Consider the following 21,072-nt stretch of genomic DNA (forward strand, 5'->3'; position numbering starts at 1 on the left):
CAAATTAGAGCTAACAAGGGTACAGCAAAATAGGCAGTTTCATAAAGGGAAGCTGGTAGTATAAACTGTTTGTCATCTTGGGAAAAAATTTGCCAAAACATGTCAAATGCCCTCACAATATATATAATTTTTAACTCAGTGAGTCCACCCATAGAGAGTCAACAAAAGGAAATATATACCCAAAGATGTATCCCTGAAAATGGTCTTTGTAGCGATACACATAATAGTGAAATACTGGAAAAATCCTAGATGTTCAGTAACTGGGAACTGTTTAAATGGTTTTTAATACATTTATAAATGTAGGTGTAGACGAGTAGATTACAAGACAGTCAACAAAATAGTGTTATATAAGTACAGATATGGATATTCACAGTATGATGTCTGGGAATAGACAGGAGAGACGGGTTCAAGGAGGAAATTTCAGAAATTACTAAATCATACTCACCAGGAATGGAGAAACCATAAAGGGCAGCAGACAGATATTAACATAAAATGGTAGGCAAGAGGCAAAACACTGAGAGTCGTGAATGGCTGGGTAAGTACTGTTAATGTTACTTTCTACAATCTAAAGGTTTAAAGGCTTCTGAGCAAGGGAATGACATGAGGAAGGCAGTGTGTTAAAATGCATATATAACAGAGTGCAAGATGGATTCAGGCTTAAAGAACCTAGAGGTAGGATGGGTGGGGTTAGATAAAAAGAAGGGCGCCAAACAGCAAAGACGTGGAAGTGAAATCTACCTTTGAAGAAGCGTGAGACTTTGCCCTGGATGGCTGTAAGAAAGGGGTAGATAATCTACTCTTTTTAAAGGCATGTTCTGTACAGTCTTTTCCAAAATTTGAACTAGGTGATATCTTGAGTCAACTACAAAATTTTATGAAATGAGAGGGTATAAATCAAATAAATAGTTGATATCTTGAGAACGTTCTCATCTTGTGATTTTATGTGACCTGAATTCTACGTGATACTCTGCTGTCTTGCATGGATGCACAGGTATTTAATTACATCATACTTAAATGGATACATAAGTGGACGGAGAAACAGACAGGTGAGAAGACAGGTTAGATAGGTCGGTAGGTAGGTAGATAGATAGATAGATAGATAGATAGATAGATAGATAGATAGATAGATAGATAGATAGATAAATAGATAGGTAGATAGATAGGTAGATACATAGGTCGGTAGATAGATAGATAGATAGATAGATAGATAGATAGATAGATAGATAGATAGATAGATAGACAGACAAAGATAATCTTTTTTTCTAAGTGAGAGAAAGATAGACATGACTTCAAAATGTGTGTTAAATGTAATTTCAGATATAAATCCTAATCTCTTCTGGACTCTTCAATAAAATCAACAGCAAATTTTCATTATGAAGGCCTACAAGGCTAAAATAAACAACTTCAGAAAAGCAACACTCAAGGTTTACAAAATATTATCCAAAGAACTGGAGTGCTAGAACTATCCTAATACAGAGAGATGAAAGAATATTTATCCTTATTTAACTCTCCAATTATCCCAATTTAGGTTTCTGTAGGTTGTACCTGAGAGGGGGAAAAAAATCACCATATCTAAATGCACTGATTTAGGTACACACTCAAAACATAAAAGGATTAGTAAAAGGAAAAAAGCAGAACATTATGATGCTTCTTTCTTGTGTAAAAATATTTGTGAATTAAATTTTATCTGCAAATAAAACTATCTAAGGAAAGGCCAAAATGAAATACTCTTCTCTATTTTAATTCCCATCAAAGATGGCCAAGTTCATGCTGATTTTAACATAGAAGGCTGTGGTTAAGGGAGACAAAGATACAATACAGAACCATCTGGATGTCCTTTGATCCACCAGCACAGAAATCAGGTAGTCAAACTCATGGCTTTTGCTGGATATTTTTCCAAAGACAGATAAACAACTCTACAGTGTGTTGCCACTAATGGAATCCATTTATAAATTCCAATTTATAAAGGGAAATACAATTCTAATTTGTAAGGAATATAGTCCTTTCTCAGATTCTAAAAAACAAAGCCTTAATAATTTATGAAGTCATTATGGCCCTGATGATTGTACAGGTCACAAGAGAATTATAAAAAAAGAAAGTCAGTACTCATTTTCCCCAGGAGAGAAATGCTGAATGCCATACTACCATAAAAACATTATAAGCACATTTATGTCAGCATGATCTCTTTTCAATACAGAACACTCAAAGCTAAAAGAAAATATGAAAACTAAAATACTTGTTGGCAAAGTGGTTCCAGTCTACCAAAGGCAAATTGCATAGTAAATTTTTCCCATAGCCTGCTATCTCCCCTAAAGCCTTTCCTGACACTCCCATCTAAACACCCCCCCATTCCCTTGACTATCATTCTCTATCCCCTTACACTGTTTCATGTTTTATTTTTCTTCACCACACTCCCAATTAACTGAAATATTCTTACATATTTATGTGTTTCCTGCTTTGTCTCACCCGCTGGAATGTAAACGCACTGAGGGGCAGGAATTCAATCTTGCTCACCATGGTCTCCCCCGTGCCTGGCACTTGGAAGTCACTCAACACATATTTATTAAATGGATTAACTAAGAAAGAAAGGAGGGAAGGAGGAAGAAAGCAAGGGTTTCAGGCATCGTAGGCACAATCACAAAATGTAGTACAAATTACATTATTTACATTTGTATGAATATTAAAATTTCCTCTTCCCCAAGAATAGCAATGGTGTGTTTCCTGAGTGAAGGATCTAGTCTCATTTACAGTTAAATATTGAAAGAGAAATGCCCTCACCCCATGTAACAAGTCTCAGAAAAAAATGTTCAGTCAGCAGAAGACTACTTTCAGTATTAAGATTTCATTGATAATGACTTTGATATTAAACTTCTGAGAGGTGCCAATTTTAATTAATAAGGTCACTCTGGGCTTAAATTTCATTAAATATTGCTTCTTCTCTTCTGCATGAATCTTTAAAATTAAATCTTGTCTCTCTGCTGGAAAAATCATGGTAATTTTCTGAGTATGTGTGGTTATCTTTCTTCCCAGAAAAAACTTTTCTCATTAATCAGACAGATAACTCAGTTATGTTACTGGCATTCCAACTATCTTGAAGAAAGGAGGAGACACTAAAAGAAGTAAGGGGAAAAGGAGGACGTGCGGGCATACACACCAAATTGATGGCAGAGCCAAGATTTGAATACAAATACACTCTAATCACAAAACCAGATTACCAATGGCCAACATCACCAACTTTAATAAGCAGAGAGTTTTCTGAAGATGGTGGCAGAAGAGGAAGTCAGAGAGATTGCAAGCAGGAAGGGGATTTGACAAACTGCTGCTGACTTGAAGATGGAGGGGCCATGTGACAAGAAATGCAGGATGTAAGGAATGTAAGGCAGCCCAGTAACAGGGACTTTGGTCCTACAACTGTACATTGGGTTGAAAAGGGCCCCCAAAAAGATATGTCCAAGTCCTAAGCCCAAGACCTAGGAATGTGACCTTATTCGGAAAAAGGGGTCTTTGCAGTTGTAATTAATGACCCCGAGATAATATCGTCCTGAATTTAGGCTAGGCCCTAAATATAATGGCAAATGTCCTTATAAGAGAAAGGTAGAGGCAAATTTGAGACAGACACAGGGGAGAAGGCCAAGGGCAGAGATTGGAGTGACGTCGCCATAAACCAAGGATTGCAGGCAGCCATCAGAAGATGGAGAGAGGCATGGATTCTCCCTCAGAGTCTCCACTGCTGACGCCTTGATTTCAGATTTCTGGCCTCCTGAACTGTGAAAGAATAAATTTCTGTTGTTTTAAGCCAGTCAGTTTGCGGTAATGTGTTACAGCAGCCCTAAGAAACTAACACAAACCACAAGAAACAATTGTCCCAACAACCCAAACGAGCTTGGAAGCAGATTTCTCCCAGTCTTCAGACCAGGACTCAGCTCAGCAGACACTTGATTTCAGTGGCATGAGATCCTGAGCAATGACCCAGTCACACTGTGTCAGACTTCTGACCTACAGATGCTGATTCAAGCCACGAAGTTTGTGTTAATTTGTTACGTATCAATAGAAAACTAATAGAATATTTAGAGTTTAATTTTTTTGTATTATTACATCAGTTAATACTTATAATCCAAACGTAAAGTTTTGATGGTGAGCCTCCTTTTCTTGTGTCTGACACAAATGGGAATGCCCTTGATTGAGTAGTATTTTGAGGCTGTGATCAAAGGAGCACTAGCATTCTGGGAGATGTTAACAGGTAGGCCATGGGAGACAGTGTCCTAAGGTCATATAACGCTGAGAACCCCCAAGCTTTAGAAAGTTAAATGGGTTAACTGTGAAACTCAAAAGCAAAGGAAAAGCACACAGAATATTTCAGAAAGACCATGTGTTCCACAGCAGGTTTATGAACATTGCATAGGCCCACAGTTCAAGAAAAGGGTTTCAACATTTATTTAATTTATATTTTAAACATTTTTACTTGCATGACTTACAAACTTCTTCAGTTAAAAAAATTATTAATTTCTGAAATACTTGGCTCTAGCAGACAGTACGTTCCATAAAGGCAGAGGCTGTGCTATCTTGGTCATTATTATATTCCCAGCAACTAGAAACATGCCTGTGAGATAAGATGTATTCAGTTAGCATTGGTGAATAAATGGGCTGAATAGGAGAGAAAACGTTCTCTCCCAACTCATTTCACATATCTCGCACATGCAGATTTCTGCTGGAAATAAGCTGGTCTGCTTACTGCCCACTACTCTGCCTCTTCCACACCTTTCCTTATGCCATGCTTGCCTGGGGTACCCACTGCTTTTCTATCCAATCATACCCAAGTTTCAAAGGCTAACTCAAACACTATCTCCCTGTAAATGGTATTAAAATCCTTCAGGTACAAAAGGCACTAAATAAATACTTGTAACTAAAGTTCACCTCTTTAGAAAGCAAAGTATGTACAGAAAAGAGGTAATGGTTCTTTGATATTAATTCATAATTTATATGGTAAGCAACTCATTCCTTCACAAAATTATGATAGACGTGGTGATGGTTAATTTTATGTGTCAACTTGACCGGGCACAGGACACCCAGACATTTGGTCAAACATTATTATGGGTGTGTCTGTGACAGTGCTTCTGGATGAGATTAATATTTGAGTCAGAAGACTGAGTAAAGCAGATTGCCCTCCCTAATGTGGGCCTCATCAAATCAATTGAAGACCTGAATAGAACAAAAAGGCTGAGTAAGAGGGAACTCCTCCTGCCTGACTGCATTGAGCTGGGACATTGGTCTTTTGCTGCCTTTGGACTTGAATTGAAACATCAGCTCTTCTTGGGTCTCCAGCTTGTCAGCTTCCAGACTGGTACTTACACCATCAGCTCTCCTAGTTCTCGGGCCTTTGAACTCAAACTGGAACTACATCATCGGCTCCCCTGGGTCTCTAGCTGGCAGAATGCAGATCTTAGGACTTCTCAGCCTCCATAATCACGTGAGCCAATTCCTTATAATAAATCTCTCTCTATATATATACATCCTATTGGTTCTGTTTCTCTAAGAACCATAACTAACACTTATTTTAATAGGATATTTAGTCTTACAACTGTAAGATAGTTAGTCTTACAATTGAGTTTTCATTCATATCACACAGTAGTTCTGATAAGCACCTGGAACACAGGTATTACATGGTATTTAACAAGATTAAATCATTGTCCTCCCTGAAAATTTTGCCAGAGCTACTAGAAAAGACATCCACTCTTTCTCTAGGACCACCACCCAGGAGCGATTTAACCACCAAGTAGAAAGAGCCTCTCTAAGAACAAAGCCACATAGATGTAAACCTAGTAGAGAGATGGTGAGAAAGACACACACATAGTACTGGAGACATAACTCAAACCCCTGATTCCAGCTATATCTGATGCCAGCACAAGTCTCTGACTTCTCAGTCATGTGAGCAAATAATCATTTTCCAAGTTAGTTTGAGTTGAGTGTTACTGTTTGCAAATAAAACAGTCTTAACTAATACAATACTTCTGTGTAAAAACTGGGGGCTATGAAAAGACTGTCACCTGGGCTTTACCCAAAGTATTGTTTAAGGTCAGAGAAGGATTAGAACTTTAACAAAATTAAAAGTATCAACATTATTATGTCTATTTGCCAAAATGAAGCAGATGTCATATAGCTCCTACAAACTCTAGAAACTTCTTAATTCTTAAGCCATTATTATATTTACATACTTAATGGAGAACATGAATTTTCCATTATTAGCATTTCTAAACTTATAATTACCAAGAGTTTTCTTCATAGACCACACTCTTTGCCAAGGTTTCTAGTTTTCCAGAGTCAAAGATAAATGAATGTATTACTTACATTTCAAATTTTTAAATTTTTACATAACATTTATTGAGCCGTTACTATACATGCCAGGTAGGCACAATGAGCATTATCTATTTAATATCCACTTCACTTCTATGAAGTATGTACTATTATTGTACCATTAAAATCTTTATTTTAAAGGTTAATGGGAGAGATTATAATAATGTACTTAATAATAACAGTAGCATTGCTAAACATTTGTCAAGAATGTACGCGGTCCCACACACTGTGCAAGTGTTTTAAAGAAGTATCCCATTTAATCTTCACAATTATCTTCTGAGTTAGGTACTATTATCCCCATTCTATACATGAGGAGACAGAGGCTTAGAATATGCAATGCAGAGCCAAGACCTGTGCTTTACATCAGAATCAGTCCACAGGCTTTGAAAACATTCCACACCACATCCCAGTAAATCCCGTAACATTCTCCAAAGTGCATTTCAATTTGCTTAATAAAAACCTGAACTCATCTACATCACTCTTGTTCTTGAATTGCCATGTGGTTTACATTTGGATTTTCCTCTTTAGTTCCTCATCTCTGGAAAAGGTAAAGACGCACATTAAAGGAAATACATATTCTTTATTCCAGCTCAAATGAATAAATAGGAGCACTGAATTATAGATTTAACACTTTTTATTTTACAAACTGTTCCAAAAGTGGGCAGACTTCAGATATGAAGAAATTGTATTTCAAATCTGTATGGATGTTAACAAGCTATTACTTAAACTGTGAAGTCCTGTTGGAGGAAGTCCTATCCCTATTGTGGGGGACAGCTCAGGCTCTGAAAAATGCTTCTCTACAAGTTGTTAAACAGCAGACGTCCAAAGCACATCTTTTAAAAATCACAAATTTTACACAAAAACTACATTTTTAGGCACTTTCTTGTCAGCAAGATGCGTATGATTACATACAGTTTAGAAGTATAAGATGGCACTGAAAGCATTCATTAATCTCATGAGAGAAGGTTCTAATCTTACACTTACTCATATAAGCACAAACCATACACACAAAAACTCATATATAACAAATGCAACCAGAAATATATTTATTGATAGTTTATCACTATGAAAGCTCCACAAGACAAAGTCTTAAATTTTTTTCAAATAGATAACCATTTTCTTACTTTGGGCATCAAAAGTATTCCTACTGGATATATTCATTATCAGGAGTCTCCCTGAAGCCAACTGCAGAAGCACAGGAAGAAGAAAGAAACAAGAGGTTGGCCCTAAACTCAAGCCATTACGGATCAACTCCAGTCAAGACAAGCTCCCTCAGCAGGTAGAAGGGCTGACACACACAGGCCTCACACTTTGTAAAATGTACCCTCCTCAACCAACTAGGAGAGGTTGAGTGCTTCAGAATATAATTAAATCTGGTTTCTACATTGTGAAAATTAACTTTTTTTCCATCAGAACAGGGGATCTTGAGAAGTTGAACAAATACAGGGGAGCATTTGGTGAAACCACCATTCTTGAAAACCTGTTGAACTGACCCAGACTGCAGCCCAGGCCCTGAAGGAAGCCAGGGTCAGGCATGCGTAATAATGCGTGACACACAATCCAGTATTTGCTTAATTTTGTAAAAATTTCTTTTAATAAAAGTGATATATGGCAAACGCTTTTTTGTGTGTGTGTGTGAGGAAGATCAGCCCTGAGCTAACATCCATGCTAATCCTCCTCTTTTTGCTGAGGAAGACCGGCTCTGAGCTAACATCTATTGCCAATCCTCCTCCTTTTTTTTCCCCCCAAAGCCCCAGCAGATAGTTGTATGTCATAGTTGCACATCCTTCTAGTTGCCGTATGTGGCATGCGGCCTCAGCATGGCCGGAGAAGTGGTGCATGGGTGTGCACCCGGGATCCGAACCCGGGCCGCCAGTAGCAGAGTGCGCACACTCAACCGCTAAGCCACGGGGCCGGCCCAAACACTTTTTTAACTTTAATTACTTTTGTTTGATAGAATTCACAGTGTTGCCTGAATCACAAAGCATCATTTTAGAGTTTTGCATGTTTACGTTGGGTGTTCTCCGTAGCCATCCTACTGTGTGTTTGCTATCGAGCAATGGACTAAAAGGAAAAAGATAACCCCTTTCTGTTAATTAATACTCATTACCTGTTCTGCCACTATCCCCCCAAAAAATATCCTGTTTGTAACTAAACTTAATTTCCATTCCAAGAGTTTGAAGGGAAGGAAGATTTCTTTTCATCTCTATTATTTCTGAGTGGGGCCAGAAAAAGTCCCAATTCCACGTTTCAATAGTCTTGTAACATTGACCTTGAATAATAAATCTTACCTCTGTTGCCATCAATGCCTTTAAATCTGTATAACCTCAGTCATGTGCCTTGTAGAAGACAGACAAGGCTCTCAATGAATGTTTTTGAAGACGGACAGGGATTCTCCCAGGTCCTCTGCAGTGTAGTAGTTACTGCCTCTGTTTCTAGATCTCTTTTAGAGTGAGTACATAAGTGTATGTACAAAAAATATAAGGACACTGAGATCCTGACCCTATCATTAGACCGAGTTTGACAGAAGAATCCTAGACACTCAACACTTCTCTGCATGAGTGTAGCACATGGAACTTACTGGGGAAGTAAAACATCTCTAATGAGAGCCAGAAGATTGCCGTCAGAATCGACATTTGCTTCCTTCTTGTCATCCCCAACCTCCTGGTTCACAAGTAGACATGTGGTTTCTGAGAGCAACCGCAAGCTGAAGAGTCTCCACTCCACTTGAAAGAAAAAAAAAATGCTAAGAATGTGACTACATGAAAACAGTATGTGTAACTGATGGAATTCTCATTGATGTGGTCACACTTACCATTTTGGCTTTGAACCAAGGAGACCAAGGGTGGCAAGATATAATCAACAACCTAAAAGAAAAGATGTAAAAGACTTGGTTCAAATCTCTATAAACACAAAACTGATATCAACCGCTATCTACGCCTTTTCCACTGACAGCATCACTAATCAAAGGAGTGAAAAAAAAAAAATCAAGATCTAAATTTATCCTGGATTTAAACTCTGTATGACATTTAATAAACCACCAAGATCATTTAACTCTGAAAAAGTCCTCAGGTCAAAATGATATTATGATCATCAAAACAGTAATTTATCAAAACCTTCTTTAGTATATAATGCAAAATCTGGTTGGCATGGGTTGACATTAAACCATCAAATTAATACACGTAAGCTGGTGCTTATTACTCAAGTTTAAGCTAAACAATGATCAAAATGTTGGGGGGGAAAGACACATAATCTTCATGTTTTATCAAATACATCAAAGAGCTATGATAAATTAATCTTTATTATTCTTAGAAATAGATTCAAAAGATGTATATCCACTATACAAACCACCTCTGTGATTTCCTAATTATATCAGACAGAGCACAATCAAATATAGTTTGAAACCTACTCCAAAATAACAAGTTTTTTCCCTCAAATGAAAACAGACAATGAAGAAAGGACAAATCACTTCCACAGTTAATCTTGAAACCCACTATCTCATTTGATGAACTACTTTGGCAACAATAAACAAAATTCCTGTTGTTCACAACAGAATTTATTCCTAATCCTGAAATGCATGCTTGTTCTCTCTACACTGATAAAAGGGCAGGAGAAGCTGTTCAAAGTCCAACAATGCCGTCTTGCTGCCCAAGCCAATGCAATGATGGCCCACACAGGTAAGGATCTCCACGCACAGGTAGTGGCCCATTAGCGTTCATCTGTTCTATCTCCACTTCATGTAGTAAGTTTATACATAACATTATATCTAAAGATTTTATTTATTTATTTTTTCCCCCCAAAGCCCAGTAGATAGTTGTATGTCATAGCTGCACATTCTTCTAGTTGCTGTATGTGGGACGCGGCCTCAGCATGACCAGAGAAGCGGTGTGTCGGTGCGCAGCCGGGATCCGAACCCGGGCCGCCAGCAGCAGAGCGCACGCACTTAACCACTAAGCCACGGGGCCGGCCCCATAACATTATATCTAGATATTTGTACAAGAACCCTAAGAACCAGGGATGTCTTGTTTACTCTATTCCTCTAAGTGAGGTCACATCACTCAAAGTATCAGATATTACACTCCACTAAGGAATTGTGAGAACTCTAAACTCCCACTTATGTCAAAAGCAAAACCTATGCAAAGAAAAGAAATATATCCCACTATCAACACCTATCAACATGATCAACATCTATCTTAAAATTTTAAGTGTATATTAAGAGAGGAGTGGGACTGACATAAATGATCTAAGTGTCTAACTCAAGAATTTCAAAAAATAACAATTAAGCATGGTCAAAAAAGCACGATTGTCAGAAGACAAACACACAAAAATCAATAGTATTCCTATATACCTACAACAACCAATTAAACAACATAATTGGAAAAAGAAACCATGCAACAGCAATAAAATTCTAAGGTACTAGGATATCATGACTTTTACAGAAAAAAATATATAAAATATTTACAAGACAGCCATTGATGGACTTCTGAAAAAAGCTTGAAAGTTGTCACAACTGTCCTTACAACAAGAAAAAAGGTAAAGAAACTGAAAATCAAAAACTCTTTTCAGATATATCAGAGAACTGAAGTCACAGGGCAAACTCATGCCCCAAAAACTGAAGAGACATGTGAATACAGAGTACCACAGCTTAGAGGGAGCAGAAGCCATCACTGGAACGAGCAACTGAGACAAAAACTTAAAGGATAGTTGAGTAATCGTTGGAGCCTGACCTTAAGAGAGAAAAACACCTGGAGGCCCGGCTCAGGGGAGCCCCCACACCCCCAGGAGTTTTATCACCCAAAGCCCCACCAGGTTCTGAGGATGAAGATCAGAGAAAAATCCCCTCATGCTTCTGGCTAAGGGAGGGGAAAATTAACCATTTTGAAATATGCTCAGAGCATTCTTTCCTCCTTAACAAAAGCCTGGACTCAAGGGACACGATTTCACCAGAGCCTAACCTACTGGGGTTTTACCAGAACCTAACCTACCTGGGGAAAAGAAATATCCAACTCCAGCCCCTCTGAGCCCTCCTGTCTCACCTATGGGGAGAAAAGCTGAGAAGCAATTGTGAAGGTCATAGCCTAGGTGCACAGGCTCATGAAAAGAATGAGACCTAATTGTAGGACCATGGAACACTTCCCCTCCCCACCATGCCTTACCACAACATCAACAGGCTCTGGTATAATAACACAGGCTTACAACCAAGAAACTGCAAGACACAGATTTTATTTAAGGAGTTATTAGGGAAACCCAAAGACAACAGGAGTGACAAAAACAAGGACACTAGAGGGAATTTAAGCCTCTGAAACCTACGACTACAGCAAACAGTAAACACAGCCTGGCTCCTAGCCAGATAAACATAAAACTTCACGCTAAAGGCTCATTTATCTCAGTTCATTTTATCTGATACCTCATGTTGGAGTGAAATATTTAAAGTGTTGAGAGAAGAAGAACCACCAACCTAGAATTCTGTACACAGTGAAATTATCCCTCAAAAGTAAAGGAGAAATACTTTCTCATACAAACAAAAATTAAAGAAAATTTTTGCCAGTAGACCTCCCTTGCAAGAAATGTTAAAACAAATTCTTCAGGTAGAAGGAAAGTGATACAGGTCAGAAACTCAGGGACCATTTATAAACATGTATACACACAAATATAAAATAACAGTACATAAATTGGGATGTGTAGTGGAGCCAGAGTTCTTGGAAAAATGGAAGATATGTTTTGTTATTATTGTAGTTGCCTTTGAAACAAATAGCAGCTAAGAGTTAGATTTAAAGGCTTAAAGATCCATCGATGACTTGGGCCTCTTTTTACATTTTGAGATATTTAATTTACTTTGAATTTAATTTGAAAACTAAAACAATCGTCTAGATATATAATCTAAAGACACCAATCAGAGATGAGAAAGCAATTCTAAATTAAGAGAGAAGATTGGCTCAAGATGACAGATTGAGCAAAAGTTCTAGCCTCAGTCTCTGGTCCCAAATTCCTGGAGGTCATATCCACACACACAGACGCACACTCACTTACGGGGGGACTGCTGTAAAATAAGAGAATAGCTCCAAGGGTGCCTGAAGTGATGCAGCAGAGCACACTTGGAAGTTAGGAGAGAAACACAGAAAAGGGCGCTTGGAAACACAGGAGTCATGATTACTTGGGCCCAGCAGCAGAGCAAACTTATTCTTTTCAAAAAATATTTTGATAACTGTATTTTGATAGGAATGGTTTCCTATATAACCCTATGCTTTTTATTTATTTTGCTTTATGCATTTAAAAACATCATTCTGAGAACGAGTCCACAGACCTCACTAGACTACCAAAGGCTTCCAATGTACAAAAACTCAATGAAATAAACACAGGAACAAATCAGAGTCCAATGCCAAGATCACCACTCCACAAGGCTAACTGGATTCCTGTACCCTTCCCTTAGAAGGGTGGGCCACCTGTACAATATTCTCTAGGTAATCCACATGTCTTTTAAAAAGGACTAATTTCACCAAAGGAAAAAAATCTTTCTAACAAAAGGGGCATCAAGATAAAGACATCTCCAAAGTGTGAACTTCTGATTAGAGTCTTTCAAATGCTAACCAACCACCCTTGGAAGGTATATTCTTGATAATGTACTTCACATATAAACTAACCTCTCCTAGGGCAGCGATTAAAACCAACACATGCGGGCCGGCCCTGTGGCTTGGTGGTTGGGTGCGCACGCTCCGCTGCTGGCGGCCAGGGTTCGGATCCCGGGCGCGCACCGACGCACCGCTTCTCCGGCCATGCTGGGGCCGCGTCCCACATGCAGCGGCTGGAGGGGTGTGCACCTACGACATGCAACTATCTACTGGGGCTTTGGGGGGGGGAAATAAACAAATAAAAAAATCTTTAAAAAAAAAAAAAACCAACACATGCATATAATTTCACACCTCTATGATGAAGTATTTTCAAGTAAATTACTCTAAATATCTCAAAATAACACTGGGAGAATGCAAACTGGTGCAGCCTCTATGGAAAATGGTATGGAGATTCCTCAAAGAATTAAAAATAGAGATGCCCTATGACCCAGCCATCCTACTACTGGGAATCTATCCAATGAACCTGAAATCAACAATCCAAAGAGGCTTATGCACCCCTGTGCTCATTGCAGCATTACTCACCATAGCCAAGAAGTGGAAGCAACCTAAGTGTCCCTCGACTGACGACTGGATCAAGAAAATGTGGTATATATATACAATGGAATACTACTCAGCCATAAAAAAAGACAAAATCGTCCCATTTGCAACAACATGGATGGGCCTGGAGGGTATTATGTTAAGTGAAGTAAGCCAGAAGGAGAAAGACAAACACTGTATGATCTCACTCATATGTGGAATATAAACCAACACATGGACAGAGAAAACTGTATTGTGGTTACCAGGGGCAATGGGGGTGAGGGGTGGGCACAAGGGGTGAAGGGAGACATATATATGGTGATGGACAAACAAAAATGTACAACCCAAAATTTCACAATGTTAAAAACTATTAAAACATCAATTAAAAAAATAATAACACTGGGAGAAATCTTAAAATGACTTATGAAATCATTTCACACTTCTCTCCCTTTGCATGCGTGATTCTTTCTGCCCGTAACACCCACTCCCCACCCATGAGCACACCCGGGAGTTAACTCCTACTTGCCTTCAAGATTTAGTTCAAGAATTGCCTCCTCTAAAACTCATCTCCAGACCCTGTTAGATTGAGTAAGGCCCTTAACATACCCCATACATACCCTCAGTACAGCAGTCTTCAAACTACGGTTCAATCTTTGCTTTTCATATTGTTCTCTTCCTCCTACCCCTACTGAACCTATTCAGAGCAGGGCCTGATTCTAGCTCACTAGTGTATTCTCAGTGCTGTGTTTAAAGAGGTGGTTTACAAAAGGCACTTACTGTGAATATATGAGTGATTAATACTTAGATTTTTTGAGGCCACTTTTTATATCACTGCTATAACTCTATTCATACTAATTTACCCAATTAATATTAAGATGTAAAAAAAGTTTTGACATCTAAAAAATTTATTTTACCAATTTCTTCAAAACAAAACCTAATTTGCTTTTGTACCTAGTTGTCAACTGAGGTCACCCCAAACTGTGAGGCTTAAATAAAACTCTCAGCCCTGCATGCTTATAAGAAATCTAGTGTTCTCTCCAAGATTTCGGGGAATGCACAAGGCCTTATTTACTTTCCTATGGTTCATTGCCAGCTCTGAATTTTTACCTCACTTACTCTAGTATTTTATTTGCTTTTCACCTTCCCCTGCTGTTTACTTCTGAGATACTGAATATACAAATCAACAGTGGTCAAACTATATGTGACAATAGAACTCTGACCCACAACCTCTGCAGGAAGCAGCCAGAGAAGCCAAATCACAGCGTCTGCAGCAGCTCATGCAGAATGCCTAGGAAATGGTCCATGACTGCCGGCTTCACTATTTTTTGTACCCTGCCCCCTCCAACTCAAGACCAACCAAAGAAAGCCAAATACGCTCCCCTAAACCAGTCACATAGGATGCCCTGCTTCTAGTTAGCACGCCTCCAGCACCCCCTCTCCCCACTGCCATGCCCACAGCCTCCAATCAGGGCATCCCTGAAGCCTTCCCTTTTTTCCACCCTAAAGTTTTTCCTCTCTTCTGCCTGCTTTTCAGTCTCTGCCAAATCCAAGTGATGGTGCTGACTCCCTTACTATAGCAAGCTCTGAATAAATAGCCTCTGTTTGTTCTCACTTGGGTGGGTGGTCTTCATTAATTTCTACCTTTCCCACTGTACCATACCAACATGGACACAGAACACAGTCCCCTCTTAAGGATTGAATTGAAAAGTTTCACAAGATCTTGGTCTGTATACCAGATTTTACTGATGGTTTGGAGTGATGCAGATTTTATAACAGCAACAACCAACAATTCATTTTTTTAATATATATATATATACTTTTTTAATGAGAACTTTTTTTGAAGAAGAAGAAGATTGGCCCTGAGCTAACGTCTATTGCCAATCTTCCTCCTTTTTTCCTTTTTCCTCCCCAAAGCCCCAGTAGATAGCTGTATGTCATAATTGTACATCCTTCTAGTTACTCTACGTGGGAAGCTGCCTCAGCATGGCTTTATAAGCAGTGAGTAGGTCTGCCCTCAGGATCCAAACCGGCACATCCCAGGCCGCTGCCAAAGCAGAGCGCACAAACTTAAACACTATGCCACGAGCCAGCCCCAACAACCAACAATTTAAAATTCAGTATTAAACATTAATTATCTGCATCTTTGACTCTTTTCACTAAACTTCTTCCTCCACAAGCTCTGGGCTCCTGCCCTGTTGCCAAACTTTTTGTCCTCCAGGCCCCCTCTTTGTTCCTGCCTTTCCTCTTTTCTTACCTCCCCCACTACCCAATGCCTGCTCCTTTTGTTTGCAGACACATTTTAGTTACCCTGCCACCCCCATCCCCTCTGTCCATCCAGGTTTGTAGTCCAGTCCTAGATCCCTACCTACAGAAGAAATGGGAGCCCAATACAGACCCATCTATGGCCCAATGGTTATATAAAGGCCAGGAAGATGTTTCAAGGTGACAGTTTTTCTCTGTCTTCCACCAGAACATATTCTGAGGAGAGGAGCACCTACATGCAAAGAGAGGTTCCCCTCCACATATTCCGAGACCCATACCTCCTCCCAGAGATGGGGGATTCTCTCTTCCAAACATACTTTTAAATCGTATTCATTTTTTATTTTCTTCCTTGAACACTCATTGATTTATATCTAAAATTGTGGCAAAGTTCCCTTAGGACCTGAGGAATTTCAAACCCTATATCACACCAACACAAAGAATGAGTTAATACTGCACTTATTGATTAATCATGTTGCAGAATGTTTCTTGATTTAAAAATAATATTTGGGGAGTATAATCTGACTCATGATGAACCTCAATCTGCATTTGGAGAAGTCACATTAAAATAATACACTTCAGGGCCAACCTGGTGGCATAGTGGTTAAGTTTGCACACTCTGCTTTGCCAGCCCGGGGTTCACGAGTTCGGATCCCGGATGTGGACCTACACACCGCTTATCAAGCCATGCTGTGGCAGGCATCCCACATATAAAAAGTAGAGGAAGATGGGCATAGAAGTTAGCCCAGGGCTAATCTTCCACAGCAAAAAGAGTAAGATTGGCAACAGATGTTAGCTCAGGGCTAATCTTCCTCATCAAAAAAATAATAAAATAAAATAATATGCTTCAATGACAACCAATGCCAAATAGCAACAATGTAGCATGACAATAAAGAAGAAGGGAAGAGGACAAAAACCTAAAAACCGTCTTTACGAAATCACTTCCAAGTCACAGTGAGGAAACCATGATGACAAAAATCTGACACAGCGTGTGACAAAAAAAATGTTCCAAACTTTCAAATTGGCATGGCCTTCCTCATTGGAACTAGGTCTCCTTGTTAAAAAGAAGAGACTGAATCATCCGAGACAAGAGACAGTGAGTACTCTCTTGCTGCTGTGGAGTTAGTTGATTTGTTCATCAGTGCTTTCCCATTCTAGAAACTTCTAGAGAATTTATAAACAACATATACACCATTAAAATAAATACCATTGAAACTTTAATCAGGGCCGGACCTGTGGCTTAGCGGTTAAGTGCGTGCGCCCCGCTGCTGGCGGCCCAGGTTCGGATCCCAGGCGCGCCCCGACACAACGCTTCTCCGGCCATGCTGGGGCCGCATCCCACATGCGGCAACTAGCAGGATGTGCAGCTATGACATACAACTATCTACTAGGGCTTTGGGGGAAAAATAAATAAATAAATAAAATTATTAAAAAAAAAAAACTTTAATCAAGCTCCCATGCACTAATGACTTCTATCGTAAAATTCCATCATTCGTTATTTATTTTAGTTGTAGAGATAATACACCTACATGGAGCAATCCAAGAAATATTAATATTCAATGCTAGTGGTATTGCTTTCTTAACTAAAGACATTCAGCTGTGCTAAAGGTCACTTAAGGACATGTCCTAAAAACAGAGACATAGTGAACTCTTTTTGAAAATGCAGATTCCCAAATCTAGGGATTTTTTATTTCTTGGCTCAAAACCCAGGACCCCATTTTAAAAAAGTGTGTGTGTATGCATATTAGTTACTGCTAATGATCCTCAATGGCATTTCCTAAAAGAAATGAATGCCTGTGACTTAGATACTAAAGATAGTTCTGGGACATTTAAGCTAAACAATCACAAACGCATTGAAAAATGTAAATACTTGCACCGCTAAATCTCACTTCGTTCTTAAACAAACCCACTGATGCCCAACATGATGCTTTGTTTATAATTTAACAAACTTATTTTCCATTTTAGGAAATGCTGAACATAAGATACTGAAGTTCAGCAGTGTTAAACTATAAGTAACCATGTGACCATACCCAAATTTTCTTCTTTTCACAAAGGAAAAAGCAACAATCTTATAACCTATTGAAAAGTGCATTTCTAAAATTTAATCATTTAAGATTAAAGTATGTTTTATACTCTTCTTTTTTCAATTTTACTGATGAAAGTAAATCATTTCAAAACTGAAGTTTACTATTCTAAGCACCCAACTAAAATTCTTACTCTACCTTTGAAAACTAGTCATCACTTCGCTCACTTCAGTAGACCTTAAAAAATCTGGTATATCTGACAGCACAATAATTAACATGTTCATACCAACTGCCAGGTCCCTTTTCTCCGCATAGGTAATGTCAGACATAAAGAATAAACATGCCAAGGGCATGAGTTCTACCTCCACTAATGGCAGAGCGGGTCATTCAGAACACCCCCTCTGAGGAGAACAACTAAGAAAACTAGACACAACATTGTTTAAATCTTCCTTTTACAATACTAAATACCTAAAAAGATGTTAGGGAATTCCAAAGGCCACATGGGATTGGCATAATTTCAAAATTTTGTGGAGAAACAGGCACTCTCATATACTGCTGGTAGGAATGCAAAATGGTAGACCCTTATGTAAAGGACCCCAGCAGGATCTAACAAAACTACATATGCATTTGCCCTTTGATCCCACAATCACCCTTCTAGGAATTTGCCATGAAGAAATACCTCCAACAATAGGAAATTGCATATGCACAAGGTTATCTATTGTTTGTAATTGCAAAATATTAGAAACTACCTAAATGTCCAAACATAGGAGATTAATTGAATACCCTATGGTATATACACACAATGGAGTACTATACTGCTCTAATAAAGAATAAAGAAGATCTCTAAGAACTGATATCAAGTAATTTTCAGTATTCATTATTAAATGAAAAAGCAAAGTGAAAAGAGAAAATGTAGTATGTTACCTTTTGTATAAGAAAGAAAGAGAAACAAGAAAACATATTCTCTTCAGAAAAAGAAACATTAGAAGGATAAAGCAAAAACCAATGAAGTTGGTTATCTATAAGAGTAGGGAGGGTATGATGGAGTGGTGATGGAGTGGAAGGGATATATATCCAGGGGACGGGAGTGACAATGCTCTGAATACATCTTTTTTCTATAGTTTTGACTTTTGCAAGCATGTTAACGTTCTACATATTCAAAAAATTAAAATCAAAAAGGATAGAAAGGGGAAAAAGGAAAGCTAAAATTGAAAGCAATTTGAAACAAATCAATTGTACTTCAAATGACTATTACAACCACACTAAAAGGGGAGGAGAAAGACTAATACATGTGCCTTATGAACACAGTATTGATGATACCTCCTCAGTCTTGCTTGGGGGACATCTGGGAGGCAGAGGTGAAGGGTGAATTCTGCAAACAAATCCTGATTTCATTAGGTTTGTTTTTGTATTGGTTTGGGTGAAGTAATTCTGCAACAATTTCAGATGTACTATAGGATTAAGCAAATGAGAAAATGTGCTGATGTTGGAAGCCAGAATTTTTACAAAGGAAGAAGGGACCTACAAATATGGAACAGGGGAAGGCCAGAAAGAACGATGTGGGGATAGATTGGATTTGAAATATCAGTGTGAACTCATGATTTCAAAATATGTACATTGTGTGTACATGCAGGGATACGTAAGTATGCATATGAGTGTACCATATGTGTATATACACGTATATATTTCCTAGCTCTATTTCTTAGAAGAGCCTAGAACCTAAGACAACCAGGAGACAGGAGCACACCTAGTGCCTGATCTTGGTCTCTAACACCACTTCCGACAAAAGGGAACTAGGGATCCTCAGAAAAATGACTGATTCCAGGGCTGGACAGGGAAGTTACAAACTGAGGCAAGAATATCTTGTTATGCCAGAAAGTGAAGAACTACTAAAACAATGATGGGATATGTCACAAGGACACAGAGCCAATGTGAAAGGGTTTATGTTGGCCAAATCTGGTATAATTGGTGCACCAACATAACTCTAGTGATGAAGCCATTGATAAAAATAGGAATCTGTGGCAGACAGAATGATGGTAGACAGAAAGACGTCCACAGCCTGATCCCTGGAACCCAGTGATTTGTGACCTTATACGGCAAAAGGGACTTTGCAGATGTGAATAAGTTAAGGATCTTGAGATGAGGTGTTTATCCCAGATTATACAGGTGGGCCCAATGTAATAACAAGGGTCCTTATAAAAGGGAGACAGGAAGGTCAGAGCCACAGAAAGATATGTGACAACAACAGCAAAGGTCAGAGAAAGAGATTGATGATGCTACGTTGAAGCTTTGAAGATGGAAAGGGCGGCCCCTAGAAGCTGGAAAGGCAAAGAAACAGATTCTTCCCTTAAGCCTCCAAAGGAACACAGGTATACTGACATCTTGATTTTAGCCTCCAAGACCCACTTTGTACTTCTGACCTGCAGAACTGTAAGATAATAAATTTGTGTTGTTTTAAGCCACTAAATTTCTGGTAATTTGTTACAGCAGCTGTAGGAAACTAATACAGAATACAAGTTTTCCATGATTGATAGATAGAGAGAGAGATATACTAATTCATATTCATTAACTTCACAAAAAAAAGAAAGGCTTACATGTACCAAGTACTAAACATCCCTTCTTATTTATGAAAAAATATTTTCATACTTATGTAAACATTTTAATTAAATACAACATACATACACAAAGACGTGTCAATCCTAGGTATAACTTTCATAATATGAACACGCTCATGTAACTAGCACCCAGATTAAAAAAATACATTACGAGCACATTACAAAGCCTCCTTGTAGCCTCTTCCAGTCACACCTGCCCCAAGAGTGACCATTATCCAGACTTGTAATAGATTAGTTCTGTCTGTTTTTAAAAACTTTATGCAAATGGATCATGATATTTTGTATTTGCTATCTTTGCTTCAGTATTACCTTTGTGAGATTTACACACACGTTAAGCCTAACTGTAGATCATTCATTTTCTTTGCTGCATAGTATTCCATACAACTAAGCCATAATTTATGTCCATAAGACTGTTGACAGGCATTTGGATAGTTTCTAGTTTGGGGCTATGAGCATCCTTGTGTATGTATTTTGGTAAACATATGTTCACATTTCTACTAAATGTGTATTTAGAGGTGAAACTGCTGAGACATGGTATATACATATGTTCAGCTTCAGCAGCTATTGCCAAACAGTTTTCCAAAGCAGCCGTACCAATCTACACTCCCACTAGCAGTTTCTGAGAGTTCTATTTGCTCTAATCCTCACCAAGTCTTAGCATTAACTCAAAAATTTGGT

The 21,072-nt window shown here is 38.5% G+C and overlaps 1 protein-coding gene across 4 annotated transcripts in view; it reads right to left on the minus strand.

The window, feature by feature from the left end:
* ULK4 (unc-51 like kinase 4) overlaps positions 1–21,072 on the minus strand; it is a 533,886-nt gene that overhangs the window by 326,801 nt on the left and 186,013 nt on the right. For all 4 annotated transcript variants that reach the window (XM_087430781.1, XM_087430782.1, XM_004419552.3 and 1 more), the window contains exons 28-29: positions 9,167–9,218; positions 8,933–9,077 (exon numbers count right to left, since the gene is read on the minus strand). In XM_087430781.1, the coding sequence (XP_087286907.1) occupies positions 8,933–9,077; positions 9,167–9,218 (197 nt within the window). The remainder of the gene's footprint in view (positions 1–8,932; positions 9,078–9,166; positions 9,219–21,072) is intronic.

The sequence above is a fragment of the Ceratotherium simum genome, chromosome 5 (assembly GCF_057802395.1).
Source record: "Ceratotherium simum simum isolate JZ-2026a chromosome 5, ASM5780239v1, whole genome shotgun sequence".
NCBI classification, from domain to species: Eukaryota; Metazoa; Chordata; class Mammalia; order Perissodactyla; family Rhinocerotidae; genus Ceratotherium; species Ceratotherium simum.